Source organism: Sorghum bicolor, chromosome 1 (genome assembly GCF_000003195.3).
Source record: "Sorghum bicolor cultivar BTx623 chromosome 1, Sorghum_bicolor_NCBIv3, whole genome shotgun sequence".
In the NCBI taxonomy this organism is placed as follows: Eukaryota; Viridiplantae; Streptophyta; class Magnoliopsida; order Poales; family Poaceae; genus Sorghum; species Sorghum bicolor.
The window spans coordinates 13,354,381-13,371,806 of record NC_012870.2 but is presented as its reverse complement, the minus strand read 5'-3'; the positions used below and the strand labels follow the sequence as shown (position 1 = coordinate 13,371,806).

At 41.7% G+C, this 17,426-nt stretch overlaps 1 protein-coding gene across 1 annotated transcript; it reads left to right on the top strand.

The window, feature by feature from the left end:
* Positions 7,184–15,994, top strand: LOC8062249. Its single transcript, XM_002466738.2, has 6 exons — positions 7,184–7,450; positions 7,544–7,774; positions 9,161–9,384; positions 10,517–10,578; positions 12,418–12,799; positions 14,836–15,994. The coding sequence occupies exons 1-6, from the start codon at positions 7,441–7,443 to the stop codon at positions 15,685–15,687; spliced, it is 1,761 nt and encodes a 586-aa protein (XP_002466783.1). The 5' UTR covers positions 7,184–7,440; the 3' UTR covers positions 15,688–15,994.

The following is a 17,426-nucleotide window of genomic DNA, read 5'->3' as shown; positions in this document are numbered from 1 at the left end:
TTTTAGGTATGATTAAATTTAGAAAAAAAATAATATCAACATTTATGTTCATAAATAGATTTATTATGAAAATAAATTACATGTTTAAATTTAATAATACTTGTTTAGAACTACAAATATTAATAATTATTTTTAATAGATTTTTGGTCAAATCTAAAATGTTTGACTCCTAGAATCGGAATTCACTCTTGGGACGGAGAGATAGTACGTGTGATCAGTGGGTCGTAGTGCCATTCAGCCTTTATGTACGATTATTTATTATACTATCGCTGACACCGCTAGTAGTTCGATCCTCTCAATTTCTAAATTAAGACGCGCTCAATTAGCTAGGGACATGCAGATGACATGTTATAATTATCAATCAGTAGCTACGTGCCAACAATATATACAGAGAGGCGGCGTACATTAATTAAGTTGGTCGCTCGCTAGATGACGACGACGACGTATGCACGCCTGAAGAATGTGCCGTGCCGTGTGCGTGACCACAAAATTAAACCTAACCCGCACTACAAGTACGTACTAAAACCCTCCCGCCCTCTGCTCTGCGTGGGCCCATACGTACACGTCGCTAGGAGTCAACGCCCACGTGAGCATTATGCATTTAGCTTGGGGCTTATTTAGTTATAATTTTTTTTGTTTTGACAACCGTAGCACTTTTGTTTGTATTTAGTAATTATTGTCTAATTATTGACTAATTAGGCTTAATAGATTTATCTTACAAATTATAGATAAATTATATAATTAGTTATTTTGCATCTATATTTAATGTTCTATGTATATATCTAAATATTCGATATAGAGAATCTTGAAAATTTTTAGAAACTAAACAAGACCTTATTGCCTTGGAGAGACTGACTAGTATAGTAGTACGGTGACATCGACAAAGAGCACCACGTACTGCTGGGTGCTGGCCAGCTAGCTAGCACAATGATTCTCGTACAAAGAGCGACCCATGCAATACTGCAGAACTCGATAAGTTACAAAACTACAAAAGGCAGCAAGCTAATCAACATCACACACCAGGAAATTAGGGGGAAATCCATTTCCACAGGTTCACTGTGTGTGTATTGCAGATATACATATACACAACTCGTTCTCTACGTTGTTGTCATTTGTACGCTTCAAAATTGTCCAAAAACTTTTACATCAACTGCGTTATATATATATTATAGCTACTAATAACCAGCAAATGTATATAGACCGGTTTAGGTGACAGAACTCAAGGCCATATTTAGTTCACTCTGAAAACCAAAAAGTTTTCAAGATTTCCTGTCACATCGAATCTTGTGGCATATGCATGAAACATTAAATATAGACGAAAACAAAAACTAATTACACAGTTTAGCTGTAAATCACGAGATAAATCTTTTAATCCTAGTTAATTCATGATTGGATAATATTTATTACAAACAAACGAAAATGCTACAATACCGAAAAGTTTTTACTTTTCGGAACTAAAGAAGGCCTTAAGAAAATCTACATGGAGCAGCTGGACACACGTTTGCTAGGTAGTAGGTGGTTGGAGTATAGGGCCCAGGTCAGACAAAGGATCTCCATCTCAGGCGTCTAATAAAATAAAATCAGACTGCGGTTAAGCTGCCTCTTTCTCAGAGAATGTTGGTTAGCGTTCTTTTAGGCCTTGTTTAGTTCCAAAAAATTTTGGGAAATCGATACTGTAGCATTTTCGTTTGTATTTGACAAATATTATCCAATTATGGGCTAACTAGACTCAAAAGATTCGTCTAATCAATTTTGACCAAACTGTGCAATTAGTTTTTATTTTCGACTATATTTAATACTCCATGTATGTGTCTAAAGATTCGATGTGATGGAGAATCTGAAAAATTTTGTAAAATCTTTTGGAAACTAAACAAGGCCTTATTCTACTGCTTGATGCATGATTTCCTTTTTTTTTCTGTTCCTGAACCGGCGGTTGACTACGTACATATGGGCCGCGTACCTGCCTTCCTTTTCCTCTACGAATCAAGGCCAGCCGGCTGTTTCCAAGCACGGTTTTGGGCTGTATAGGCCCAAAATTTCTTCGTATATGTGACACAGAAGACAGATATACATGGACAGTCTTCGTACGTACCTAGGCTCAGCACACGAGTTTTTTCTTATGGGGTTCTGCTTTTTATGGCTGTATGTATGGGCACATTTCCTAGTTTGAAATAAAGTTCCAGTCTATATTTTCTTGTTGATTTTTTTAGAAATGGAACAAAAACTATTGCGAATGAATAAAAAAAGAATGAGACCTGATATGCTCTAAACAACATAGAATCCCAAACCCAAGGTATAGCTCAAATCCACATTATCAACCTACATTCCAATTACAGAGAAAGAAGCTTGACGTGATTCCTATTCAGTCTCGCACTACAAAGCCAAGTGGTTAAAGTCCATAAAACTTCGTCCAGGCGTTGGCCCAGACCACTAGTATCTCATCCGAGCGACTGAAGCACGTTCGTGCTTTGCGCCAAAAGGGAAGAGATGAAGGGGGAGGCCAATGCTGGTTCTCTGGCGAGGTGGCCGACGGCTTGTTTGCCGAGTGCCACCCACGGCGCAATTGGCAAACCGTATGTCGGCAAAGCTTGGTTCACCGAGTGATTTTTATCGAGCATTCGACGAATATTTTACCGAGTGCCAACATGACCCTCGGTAAAAAAGAACGGGTTCATCATGGGACAGCAGGGTTTGCCGAGTGCCAAAAAATTAAACACTTAGCAAACATTTTAAATAAAAAATTAAATTGATTACTTCGTCGAGTGCTCTCTAGAGAGGCACTCGGCAAACATTTATTGTTCGACGTCAAACAATAAATTGTCCCTTGCAATGGAGGAAGGAGAACCAAAGAAGACTTATGTCTTGTTAGATGCCAAAAGTTTTTAAAGTTTGATACTGAGCACTTTCATTTGTATTTGATAATTATTATTCAACTATGAACTAATTAGAATCAAAAGATTTATCTTACAAATTATAGATAAGTTGTGCAATTAGCTATTTTTTAATGTGTATTTAATGCTTCATGTATATGTATAAAGATTTATATATATATAAATTTGATGTAACGGAGAATGTTATAAATTTTTAGAATTTTGAAGGTATCTAAACAAGGGCCTTGTTTAGTTCCGAAAAGTGAAAAGTTTTCAGTACTGTAGCACTTTCGTTTGTTTGTGACAAATATTATCTAATCATGGACTAACTAGGATTAAAATATTCGTCTGGTGATTTATAGCTAAACTGTGTAATTAGTTTTAGTTTTCGTCTATATTTAATGTTTTATGCATGTGCCACAAGATTCCATATGACAGGGAATTTTGAAAACTTTTTAGTTTTTAGGGTGAACTTAGAGGCCTTAGTATGCAAAAGCAATTATGGATGGTACCTTGCTGCCGGTACGACGACGTACGCGACACGCTGTGTGTCTGTCGTCCGGCCTCTTCTCCAAGCTGGAACGGGATTACTATTATATATTCGTCCACAGAAGGGACACCAGAGGCATGCAGCTTGCATTGCTGTAGGTAATTAAAGGTAAGAGCTTCTCCTAGTTTTTTAACTATATATGTATGGAGCAAGCATGTTCCTGGTATATATGTATGGTGTATTTGGACGTAGTTTAACAGCCAAACAAACAATTCATATTATATAAACTATCAAGTTGAACAACCAAATACACACATACTACAACTAGTATTATGCGAGTGTTACATTAATCATGGCGTGCCTGGCGTGCGTGAGATATATATTATATATATATGTACTATTATATGATGATGACCCGACCATGATACGATATATACAAACGGAAACTGATCGATGGATGATGGGCCGTCCAGCTAGGACGCGCACTTCTTTATTCAGAATGACTTAAGCAGGCGCGTGTTCTACTCATCGCCTCTCACCAGAGTCATGCCTTGTTTACTTCTGAAAAATTTATGGATTTCGGTATTGTAGTATTTTTATTTTTATTTGACAAATATTATTCAAGAATAGACTAATTAGGTTTAAAAAATTCATCTCGTGATTTACAGTTAAACTGTACAATTAGTTTTTGTTTTCGTCTATATTTAATACTAAATGCATGTGCCGCAACATTCGATATGATAAGAAATTTTGAAAAGTTTTTAGTTTTTAGGATGACAAGAAATCTTTTAAGATAAAAATAATACAGTACCTAAAACCAAAAAATTTTCTACCTAAACAAGGCCTCACTGCCTCGATCATATATCCAGCCTCTTGCTCCGATCTTTCTCCCACAATGCAAACAGACAATATGGTGGTCGAATGTGCAAGCACTTGGACGTATGCTACCTGCTACCAGCAGCTGCTTCCTACAACTACAACTACTTACAAGGCCTTCTAGTTTCCTGAAAATTTTGCAAAATTTTTTATATTCTCCGTTATATTAAATCTTACGACACATAAATAAAATATTAAATATAGATAAAAAAAATAACTAATTATACAATTTTTTCTATAATTTGAGAGTTGAGACTATTTAATCTATGATTAGACAATATTTATCACATAAAAAAAAGTACTACGATGCTCATTTTCCAAAATATTTCTTGGTTGCTGCGTGTGCCTAGCTAGCTAGCTAGCTATCTACTCCTAGCTATCTAGGGCCTAGAAAGGGTCTTCAGTTCGTCATAAAAAAGCTAAACAATCTAAACAATGCATAACAATAAATTAAACCACATCAAGTTGGTCCGGTGTGCAGGTTGATCGGTTGCGTGACAAGGACAGGAGAAAGGTCGTCGTCGTCTAAGTCCTGCAAAACAAATCAGGAGCGATGGGTTAGTTGACCTTATTATTGATGATGAGGCGGAATCAACGCTACTGAAAACAAATCAGCTACGAAGAGGTAATCTGGCCGGCCGGGTTCATCTCATGTACAGTTAGTTGACGGTTGCAACTGCATACGCAAGCGTGGAACTATTGTTAGCCAGAGGCCGCGAATAATTAATGTTTAGGTTTCTAACCTCCATGTTTATTTGGTGCGTGCTAGATGTTGGAGTTAGGTCAAATTGCCTCATCAGAGTACTAGTCAAGTTTTCCCTCTCTGTCTCTCTCTCTCTCTTGTACCAGTCGATTCATGCAGTTAAATATACGGTACTATAGTTAGGTACATTTATTGATGAGTTCTAATCACGTACAGCTCCTATGTAGAGAGTATTACAGTCTAATACAAAAATAACTGCTTTTTGCTATTGGGTATTTGATTTGTGAAGTGAGGTACTTCATCATCTTATCAATTTTTAACTTTTTTATCACAATAGAATGAGCTGATTCATCATCGCTTCATTTCTTGCAAAATAATATTAGTATAAAGAATATAATGAGATCATTCCACTAAACTTAAATAATCAGAAATATGCTAGTACAAGGGTACTATAGTACTATATGGGCGTCAGAATTTCTAATTCGCCACACGCCAATATATATGGCTCCAAAAATGGTCGTTCAGACAGTGACATTAACAGCCTATTATTCTCTTGGTTGATCAGATCACACTTGTTATAAAGTTGCCTATAATAGTAAAATAACCACAGACAAATTATTAAAATAAACGTTCAATAAAAGCAGAGGTTTCTCCTTTTTTTAAAAAAAAAAACTAACTGATCAACGAACTAAACAACCAGTCCTCAACTCCTGGCCCACGACGATCCGGTCAACACATCCCATTTCTCACACTCTCGACTCTAATCAAACAATTCGACCAATAGTTGCGCTGATGGCGTTCAATTCAATATTTCTACAAAGTACATGCAAACAACTACTAGTGCATTGTTCCCTGTGTTTGGCGTGGTTTCATCTTCATAAGTACGATTGGTACTTTCTTCATACCCGCAAAGAACGTCGCTTTAGATAGTTTGGGTTAAATATGAAAATATAAATCATGAATAACTTTTATGTTGTTGAGTTTAGAAATGTAAAATCTATATAAATATATTTGTCATGAAAAATATTTTTATAAAAATATACATATACCATATTTTGATAAATATTCTTATAAAAATAAAGGGTTAAAGTTAGAATTTTCAAGAGACCGTGTCGTTGTCTTAAATGACTTTTTTTAGAGTATAGAGGGAATATATAGTTACTTACAGAGACACTTAGTACTAGATACTCCCTCCATCAATCTTAGCATTTGTTTTAAAAAATTGATTAAAATTTAAAAGGTTTGACTTAGAACAACTTTAGAAATTGATTTTTTGGTGAACGGAAGAAGTACAAATTAAAGTATCAATTTCCCTGCGGAAAGATACACTGATTCACGTGGTTCAATAAACAAGGATGGACATCGTATTCATTACTTCATGCTTTTCACAATGATGATATGTTCAAGAGGGATAAAAATATAAAATATAGAGACTAATTGGATCCATTAGTATTAATTGTTAGCTGGAAGCTCAGAACAAATTATCAGGCCAATAAACACGTGGATTGGTTTGGTCGCTCGAGAGTCAATTTGCAATGATGCCAGAAAAAAGCAGCCTAGCCAGTTTCGGCCGACGATTGACCACAAAAAATCTAGAAGTGTGTGTCTAGCTACCTTTGGCAGATTAAAAATTAGATAAATTAAAGATAGCATAGTAAAAGTATAGAAATACCTATGTCTTATTTTCATGCCGTGCCAACCTAAGCACGACCCGAAATATAGGCTAGACCGTGCAGCTAGCCCATCATATCGTGCCAAGATGATACATACTACTCCCTCCATATTAAAAAACTGGACGTTCTGTGAAATCAGAAAACCCGACGTTCCGTGCTCGCGTGACTCTACTCAGACGGGTTTACCCCTCGCTCTGCGTCTGTTCTGCTCTCGCAAAAAAAATGGGGCCGGCAAGGAATCGAACCCACCAACTCACGGCCAACAACTCGGCCCTCAACGCACTAGCCACCTCAACAACGTCAGGTTTTTTTAGTATGGAGGGAGTATTCTCGTGTTCTTCCAAAAATAGTTCATGGCATATCATGCTTTTAGCTGTGCACTGTCAAAGTCAAAGCCCTAAGCTACTTTGTTGCCATGTTCGTGTGCTCATTTGGCTTCCGCCTTATATCCTAGTCTTATCCTAACGTTACTTAGCTGTGACTGTGACTACGGAATCACCCCCAAAAAAAAAATAGAGATGGGATTTATATATTCACCTTCCTCTGTTACCTATATATACGGGCAGAGGCGGCGTCTGCTGGTATCGTGTGGTTTATGGGGTATAAGTAGTAGGTGACCACGCCGTCCCTGTCGTGCGCTGCGAGAGCCTGGGAGTGGGGAGAGGCGCCATCATCAGTCTGCCCACAGCCACAGCACTACATACCGGCATCGCCCTCCGCCTCCGGGACCGCGACCCGGAGGATTTGGTTCCACCCATCCGATCCCCTGTCTGATTCTGATTCTGATCCCCCTCCCCCTGCTCGGGAGCAGAGCATCATCCGCCAGCCATGGCCAAAGGTAAGAGATGACAGGCCGGCGGCCGTGCAATACCCCTGCCTGCTTTTTGTCTGACGACGCCGCCTTGTTTCTTATGGATCGGTCCGTGAGCAGATGGCGGCGGCGGTGGCTTCGCCAAGGTGCTGCTGCTCCACGTCGCCGCGCTGTCGACGGCCGGCGCCGTCGCGGCCGCCGCTGCCCTGGCGCGGCGCCGGCTCACGGGAGGAGACAGGAGGAAGAGGAAGCAGCAGCTGCAGGCGCCGGCAGCCATGCCCGAAATGCCCAAGCTACGGGTGGCGGAGTCCGGCCGCCTGGAGTACCTCGAGAAGTTCTCGCACTACGTGGGTCAGTCAGTCAGTCATCAGCCCTCGCTCCTCTCTTTCTTCTTGTCTTCTCCATGGAAGTTGCCTTGTCTTGTGAATCGATCAGTGAGCGGTTCCTGAGTGGTTCCTGTCTGCCTTACGAATCCCAGTCGTTTAGCAGCGCTAAAGCGGTCACTTCGTGGTTAAATGAACAAGAACAATAATCCAAAGTCAAGGTCCAGCCATTAGACAAAGTAGCTGGCTTTATCTCCTGTCTACAGGAGTATCTCTCTACAAAATTTATGGATCAGAGACTTGCACTCCACCACAAAAAAAAAAGAAAAGGAATTATTTATTTTATTTTTATTTGTGGAAAAAGAAAAATATCTTCAAGGTACGGTAAGTCTGTAAGTGCTTATGTAAAACATGCATTTAACATTTTATAACCGGCTGCAAAACAATGACAGTCAAACAAACTGCTGATAAATTTTCAGAATCCAGTTCTTTTTTAAAAAAAATGGCGGTGATAGTTAAGATCTAATTATACTGTATATGCATATATTAGCAATAGCACGGAAGTGACAATACCTATTTATATAAAATAATATGTATATATCTTCTCTTGGCATATATTGGTTTTTTTAGAAAAGGGATATTATATTTGATCCCAAGATCAGCGAGTTGGGATAGATATCCATATTGGTGACGTCCAAAGACAGTATGAGAGAAATGGTCACGTCGCTATCGAGATGGCTAGCGTGTCATGGTGAAAGGTTAGTGGAGAAATGCATGATTATTAGCACAAGAGACGACGAGCGCAACATGGGCAGTTGGCTTAGGCCTTGTTTAGTTGGGAATTTTTTTTGTTTTGTTTTAGCTACTGTGTAACACTTTCGTTTGTATTTGGTGATTATTGTCCAATCATAGATTAACTAGGCTTAAAATATCCGTCTCGCAAATTACAGTCAAACCGTGTAACTAGTTATTTTTTTATTTATATTTAATGTTCCATGTATGCGTCCAAAAATTCGATATGATAGAAAATTTTGAAAATTTTTGGAAACTAGGGTGCTGCTGATGGGCCCCTCGTTGTCGAGATTAACCCATACACAACTGGTGCACATGCATGCACACATCAGCACATATACTGTATGGGATATGGGACTGTGACTGCTGTGATGCATGTCTGACATATCCCTGCACAACCATCCATACCATCCTAGCTGTGTATATACAGTAATACGGCATACATTTCAAATTATAAGATATTTTAATTTATCTTTTTAGAAATATAGTTCTTGTTATGACTAAATTATCTTATAATTTAGAATGAACGGACGGATGGATGGAGTATAATGCAATCTACTGCTGCTGCTGCTAATTAATAATGTTACTGTATGTATGTACTGTGGCATGCATGGATATGCAGCTAGGCAGCTGGGTTTCGAGGAGGTGAAGGAGTGCCCACAGCTGTGCAAGTTGGCAAACAACTACCTGAACAACAGCAAGACGTGCATGGAGGACATTTACGGGTTTTTCTCCAACGCCAAGGACGCCGAGTGCCTTTACGTCAAGCTCATCGAGGAGCTGGACAGATGCATCCTCGGATATTTTGCCTTCCACTGGGACCATGCTACCTATCTCATCAGCTCGGTACGTACGTACGACAACGTCCTCGCCTCCATCATCACTACTCGTCAGTACACATCTTTATAGTTTATACATATATACCCTACTGCAATTCTGTAAAATTGAAGAGAAAAACAAAACATCATATCTTAGAGTACGTAGATAGGTACGTAAAAATATTAATAAAACCAAAAAAAAGCATATCAACCTTTCAAAAAAAATTCCATTTGAATACACCTTCATGTATGAATATATGACAGTTTTAGCTTACACGTGTCCTTGTCATATTATTACCTAATTCCAATGACAATGAGAGTTTTAAAGTCCTTTCAAAAAAGAAATGTGTGAGGAACAAGCAACGCGCGGAATCTAATCTCGCCGAAGTTGAGGAAGAATCACCTAGCTCAACACGAACCGCAGCAGAGATCGGGTGCAACCAAATACAAAATCGAGTGCTACACTTACAAGAGGGGCAAGACAATATATATATATATATATATATATATATATATATATATATATATATATATATAGGTTTCCCCTTTGAAGGCATGATACTTTTTTCTCCACTACAAATTATGAAAGGGGCGTGGCAAGAATTTGTGTACCTAAACAATTAGAGCAAGTATAGTAACTCATAACTCACTGTAAGCTGGCTAAATGATGAGGTAGAGGAGAGAGGGAAGGAGAAAGACGACGAGCACAGGAACTAATAAACTTTGTGAGAGAGATAAGTGAATTATGTATTAATGTTGAATAGCTAACTACTATACAGATGGGCTGCACCAGCAAGTGGACTGTGTATTATTAGCCTTACTCTTAATGTTAAGTTGTACTAAGTCAAAGTGTCTACTTAGGCCCTATTTGATTCACGCTGGTAAACTTTACCGCCTATCACATCAAATATTTAGACATATGCATTAAGTATTAAATATATATACTATTTATGAAAAAAAACAGTTACAGAATAATTTGGGAGACAAATCTTTTGAGTTTAATTAGTCTATGATTGGATATTAGTTACCAAATAAAACAAAAATACTTCAGTACCTATTAAACTTTAACACCCCTTATATATACTATACAATATACATGAATAACGGTCTAGTCTTGTCAATACACTATTAATTAACTTTTTCATCACTAATGCGTGCAGGCGTTGACCGCGGACACCGGCACCAAAAAGAATTGGAGGAACGTGATCTTGGAAGCAACAAGGTAAAACCATCATATGAATTCATCTTCATTCCTATACTTTTGTGTTTATTTCTCTATTATTGATATTTTCTAATAATACAGCTATGCAATAGAAAAAACAATTTTTTTATTACAATATATATCTAATTATATTGCCTAATTCCAATTTGTTTATATATTAATAGTATTTTCTTTGAAAAGATTCCCTCACATGCATGAAAGTCTATTTATATAGAAGAAGATAAATTCTACTTATTATTGATATACTAGAATATACCTTACACAGAAAATATACCCTGACTCAAATATGTCACACTCTTTGCCACGTCCAAATCTGTACTTATTAGTAACAATACTTTAGAAACATAATTGCAAACAAAAAGTGCCTAGTTTTTATAGCTAATTGCTCAAAAAAATGTATTATTAGTTATGTCATATCCAACTCTGTGGAGTATATATATTTGTGTACTTGTAAACCAAAATTAATAATATTAGGCAACAAAATCACCATTATTCCATAATTTCGGTACACACATGAATAGTTTTTTTTTGTTTGGTTTGACCAATCCTATCAAATTGAACTGTTTGTGATCCTTGGGATGGGCGTGTCCACATAATACTAGTTATTTGCACATACATGCATGTTTCACATTGTACATCACAACCTTTGCTCGTGGCATGTTCTGAAAACGTTGACATTGATGTGTTATTTATTGTCCAAAAAGGCAAACAACATGAACAGGCCAGTCTAATAAGGGGGTGTTTAGATCAAGGAGCTAACAATTAGCTCATGTTTTTTATACCAATTTGGAAGCTTAAATGTGAGATAATTCTAGGCTAATAATTAAGCTAGAGGTAATATGAGGGCTAATTTGTGGTTAAAGTCCATTAATCCTTATTAATTAGCTCATGTTTAATCTACTTCACAAGGTGAGCTAATTTTTACTAAGTAGTACTAATTCAGTAAGGTATATAGGGTTTTTTTTAATATGGAGTAGAGTATATATATAGGTTGATACGCTATGAAGCATACATGTTAGTACTGGAGTTACTCTACGGCTCCCCCTCTTGTTTAGGAGGAAAAGAGGAATACTGAATTCAGTTACTAATCATTGCCACTAGTACTACCTTTTGACTCTGAAACGGTGACTTAGTCAAAAAGAGTTTTGAGATGAGATAATTAGTGATCATTGGAACCAGAGCATTGGGCTGCTGCCTGTATGATCATGGTCATGGTCTGATGGAGTAGGCCAGGGCGCCAGAGGCCCATCACCAACTTGAGGGAGGCATCATCATGTGGTCGATCGGTTCAGTGAACTAACTTGTACAGATGTTATTATCTGGCCTGGTCCCAGAATCCAGATGGATTTTCATCGATCAGCACTACTTCTTGTATTGGACCGGACAGACAAGGACGGTAGGGCAGTACATTGGTCATTTTCCACCATGTCCTTATTACTCCTTATTACACAAAAGAGAGAGAGCATATCATCATTAAATATATTCTTCGCCTGCGCGCGTGTGCCTGGCCCAGATGACAAAGTGTAAGGTGTCTGATTAGTTTACTTTTGCCAACTGATGGATGAATTAGGTGGCGCCATGATTTGGGCCTCACTCCTCGCTGCAGAGTGTGGGTCAATGCAAATGCCATCGTCAGTTCAAGGGTTTTTTTTCCCCCTCTACTATATATTTTGATATTTATAATCGATCTTATCTTATTGGGTTCCATTTTGTTAATAAGGGATGTACGTAACTCTTGATTGTTGGACCTGAAATTCAGTATGTACATGCTGTATATATACACAATTAGTAACTACATGCATGTATGTACTGATGATGTACAACTAATTAACTTAACAGGAAGCAGCGGTTCGAGCGCGTGACGCGTGACCTGAAGGTGACGCGGGTGTTCTCGACGCTGGTGGAAGAGATGAAGGCGATCGGCGTTGCGCCGTCGTCGTCGTCGTCGTCGTCGTCGTCGTCGTCGCAGTGCACGGAGGTGATGGCCCCCGTGGCGCACTCGGAGCGCAGCCCGGTGCTGCTGCTGATGGGCGGCGGGATGGGCGCCGGGAAGAGCACGGTGCTCAAGGAGATCAAGCAGGAGGCGTTGTGGGCCAACGCGGAGGGCAGCAACGCCGCCGTGGTGGTGGAGGCCGACGCGTTCAAGGAGACGGACGTCATCTACCGCGCCATCAGCTCCATGCTGGGACACCACAACGACATGCTCCAGACGGCAGAGCTGGTATGTAGCTAGCGTCCTACACCACCCTGCCCTACTATATATATGCACTGCAAGCATTAATTGTTAGATTAGATGAGTTGCTGATAAGTCATGCATGGTTGAAAGTACTATTTAATGATTTGTTATGAGAAAAAAATAATGTTCAATGGTCGATAGATTCGATAGATAATTAATCTCAGACGAACAAACTGTTTGGATCGGTTAGGGTGTCCTAGTCGTACATATTATTACATGAAAGATGCAGATTATTTCATCAGTTAATTATTAACTACTTAGAGGCCATCCACATGCTGAGCTGCATGCGAGTATAGTTTTCCAAACGGGCCGCCCGGCACGGCACGGGCACGAGCACGGCGAGGCACGGCACGGCGAGGCACGGCACTATGCGGCACAGCGGCACGCCGTGCCGTGCCTGATAGTGTCGTCGTGCCGAGTCCTCGGCCCAGGCACGGCCCTATGGTCGGTTAGCCGTGCCGTATCGTGCCGATGGGCACGACAGCCCGCGTGCCTCCCCGTGCCACCGTGCCAGCTTGAAGCCGCGCGCCGCGCCATCGTCGTCGCGTCGGAGCTCGGTGATGCACCACTGCTGCCACCAACGCCGCACCATCGTCGCGTAGGAGCTCGGGGACGCCGCCCACGTCGCGCCCCCAGCTGCGCGCCTCGAACGAGCGCCGCCGTCGCCCACATCGCGCCGCCGTCGTCGCGCGACCAGAGCTACTCGCCGTGCCGTCGTCGTCCCTTGTGAGCTCGGGGGCCGGAGCTGCACCTCGCGCCGCTGCCAGGTCGTCTTGGGAAGAAGAGGGCGGAGACGGTGAGGAACGGCCGTCGGCCGTCGGGAGGTAAGCTGCGGCGTGGTGAGGAAATGAGAGAGAGAGAGAAAAAGTTAGGGTTTAGGAGGGATTGATGGTTATATATTGGCATCCAACGGCTGTGATTCATTGATGCTCATCTAACAGTGGTGAATTACCGGGCCACATCGTGCCGGCCCAAAAATCGTGCCGTGCCTGGGCCAGCCCACGGGCCGACATTGCGGCCCAGGCACGGGCACGGCATCGGGCCGTGCCAGGCACGGGCACGATGGCTAGCGGGCCGGGCCGGGTTAGTGCCGTGTTTTCTCGAGCCGTGCTCGTGTCGGCCCATCGTGCCCGGCCCATCTGGAAAACTATACATGCGAGCGTGATGAGAACGCAAACTCTGGTACCACACAACTAGCTACTAGTAGTAAGAAAACGATAAGCGACCAAACGATATCATCATTTCAGCATCGCACATGCATGGGGAAGCCGTAGCAATAGCATCATCAGTTACGAGTCCTAAAAAAAAGTATATACCACAGCTGGCTGCTGCCGACCGACACTACTAGCTAGCTACAGACCAGTAGATCGAACAAATTTTGCACTGCCACAATTGTCATTCTTACTTGCCGATAAAATCACATATTTTCTGCTTAAACCATATATATATATATATATATATATATATATATATATATATATATATATATATATATATATATATATATATATGTGTGTGTGTGTGTGTGTGTGTGTGTGTGTGTGTGTGTGTAGTCCTTTCATGTGTGCATGGCAGCATGGGTGTGTAGACAGCATCATGCCGGATTGCAGAGCAGCACTGCTGGATTATGCGTTGAGCATGGAAGATGTGGCCGCCGTATCTTTGCCGGGTCCACGAGCGCAGTGATTCAGATAAGATTCGATCTCGCTATGCTCACGGGAGGGGAGCCACCCAGCCGTTGAAGTTGAAGCAGGGCCGCCATTATTTCCTACAATTCGAAATTGTTTATTGTTTCAAAAAAAAACAAGTGGAAATTGTTTATTCCAATTTCCAAAACTATGGTTGTTTGTGCGTTTTGACTCTTTGGACCACAGATGGGCTGATTCGAAAGCCCATTCTGTCTGTCCGTGCACTCTTCCGATTTCCAGGGGCCCTGCCAAGCTGGGCCCTGCCGATGCTGCTGATTTCTTACTGGGCTGGGCTTTGTGTTTGTTCCTGCCTACCATTACCAACGCACACAGGTGCACCAGTCGTCGACGGACGCGGCGTCGTCGCTGCTGGTGACGGCGCTGAACGAGGGGCGGGACGTCATCCTGGACGGCACGCTGTCGTGGGAGCCCTACGTGGAGCAGACCATCGCCATGGCGCGCGCCGTGCACCGCCAGCGCTACCGCATGGGCGTCGGCTACAAGGTGGCCGACGACGGCACCGCCACCGAGACCTACTGGGAGCCCGACGACGCCACCGACCAACCGCCGTCGCCCGGCGGCGGGGCCACCACCACCACCACCAGGAGGCCGTACCGTATCGAGGTCGTCGGGGTGGTCTGCGACGCGTACCTCGCCGTGGCGCGGGGCATCCGGCGGGCCATCATCACGCGGCGCGCCGTCAGGGTGCGGTCCCAGCTGCAGTCGCACAAGCGCTTCGCCGCCGCGTTCCAGCGGTACAGCCGCCTCGTCGACGGCGCCAGGCTCTACAGCACCAACTCCATGGGCTCCGCCAGGCTCATCGCCTGGAAGGACGGCGTCGGCAGCAGCCTGCTGGTGGAGCCCCGGGAGTTCGACTGCCTCGACAAGGTGAGCAGGCTCAACGAGGACGCCACCTCCGTCCACGACCTCTACCCCGACGGCACCACCACCTGCGGCGAGCGCTCCGTCTGGGAGGACATGGTCGCCGCGCCGGCGCGCGCCGACACGCAGCGCGAGCTCAAGGAGGCCATCCGCTCCGTCGAGGCCGGCGGCGGCGAGCCTGACACGCCACCGGCGACGACGACGCACCAGCGCGAGCTCCTGGGGGTTATCCGCTCCGTGGAGGAGGCCGCCAACGGCGAGCCAGCTGCACCGGCAGCAGAGACACCAACAGCTGCCTCGTAGCACTACGCAACATCGAGCTAGCCACCAACGGCGATCGACGATATTAATAATTGTCAAATGTTTGGGGCTGCAACGAATAATATGGATTTGTGGTTTCTGATGAGTGTTTAAACTTGCTTCATTAATTTGATCACACAAAAGCATTCAGCTAGATAATCGGGGTTTTTTTTTCTTAACTCTGGTTTCTGGTGTGGCCCAGCCGCCCAGGCACCCAGCAGCATATATGTATATCAAATTATGCTATACGGAAACGGAAGAATGTTGGAGCACTTCAGTTCAAATGGAGCGTTGCGACATTTGAGAATAACCCAAAGAAATGTGGCTTTAATTTAATCCATATATGTTTTCATGTGCATTTAGGAATAACCTAGGATAGGAGTGCAACTAATGATTCCCCTCGTGGATTAGAGAGGATTGGGATTTAGGGGGATGAAGTCATCTCCCCCCTCAGTCCCCTTCAAGACTTAATGATGATTAGTAACATCACAGGAATATGAAATAGTCATTAAAAATCGTAATAGTGACATTTCTCTGCGTCATGTGCATTGTCATAGAAAAAAACCGACATAGAACGCTTTAGCAAGGCACGGAACACATCTATGAAAAATCAATAATCATCATAAAATACATCCAATGACAACTAACATATAAAAGTACATCTAGGCTTTAAAGTGGGTATGGGTGAATTGAGTGAAAACACAATTAAGTTACTAATGAGTTCTGCTAAGTGTTTGAACATGTGCTTCGTCTCATGGTTTGTATTTATATGGATTATTGAAGATCAAATTGTATAAGCCAAAGATTCAACATATTATTGTGATATGTTACTGAAGCATGGCCAATATGAAATAAAGAAGACATGAACAGATGCATATCTATAGTCTTAATTGTACAAAGCTACATACATGATAGGGGGCATCAAATTTACATGATCAAAAAAAATGAAGGATACTAATCACGAAAGTGTGCACATTGACAATATATAGAAAGAACAATATTTGGTGAAATATATCGATACAAGATGGGACTCAAAATTCAATTGTGAAGTATTGTTGATACAAGAAAACACTTGACTTGAGAATGGCAAGATAAAGTGAAGGATTAAACAAGGAAAAGGACTTCAAAGTAGTAAGCAAAGGTGAACTGCAAGTGGGGGTTTGAAGATTGAGTGACCAAGACTAATGTGAAGATGCAAGTACTTGTGTTGATACCTAGGGACTAATCAAGAAATGAGAAATCATGCATTATGAAGTGTCAAATTACTATTGGATCACACAGTGAAGTGACATCAAGCTATGAATTGAGTTCATATGTGTTGAAATAGTTCAAGTTACATGCTCAAGGAGGATATGTTCAAGTTAAGGTGAAGAAATCCCTCTGTTGAACAAGTGATGGCAAAACATCGATATGCAAGGCTCAAGATGAAGTTAAATGTTTCTATAAATTATTCTCGGTTTTAGATATGTGGCATTATCAAGACTCAAGAGTGATGCATCACTAAACTAATTACAAGTTAAAAAATGCTTAAACAAATCCATTTGAGAAGCAATTGAGTGTATAAAACCATAGAATAACATGTTTGGATTGTGGATGGCAAAATCGGCTTAGCTAGGTTAGCATATTGGCTTAGCCGGGTTTGGTGGCCAGAGCTCTAATGAGTTTTCTTTGTGGTTTTTCACTGGAGGTCCAAAGGTGAGTGGTCAAATGGGTCTAACGGGTAGTTTTTCATCATGCAGTGT

Coding starts and splice junctions, on each gene's coding strand:
- LOC8062249 (XM_002466738.2), top strand. Junction 9,385..10,516: donor CTACCTATCTCATCAGCTCG/GTACGTACGTAC, acceptor TAATGCGTGCAG/GCGTTGACCGCGGACACCGG. Junction 12,800..14,835: donor TGCTCCAGACGGCAGAGCTG/GTATGTAGCTAG, acceptor CAACGCACACAG/GTGCACCAGTCGTCGACGGA.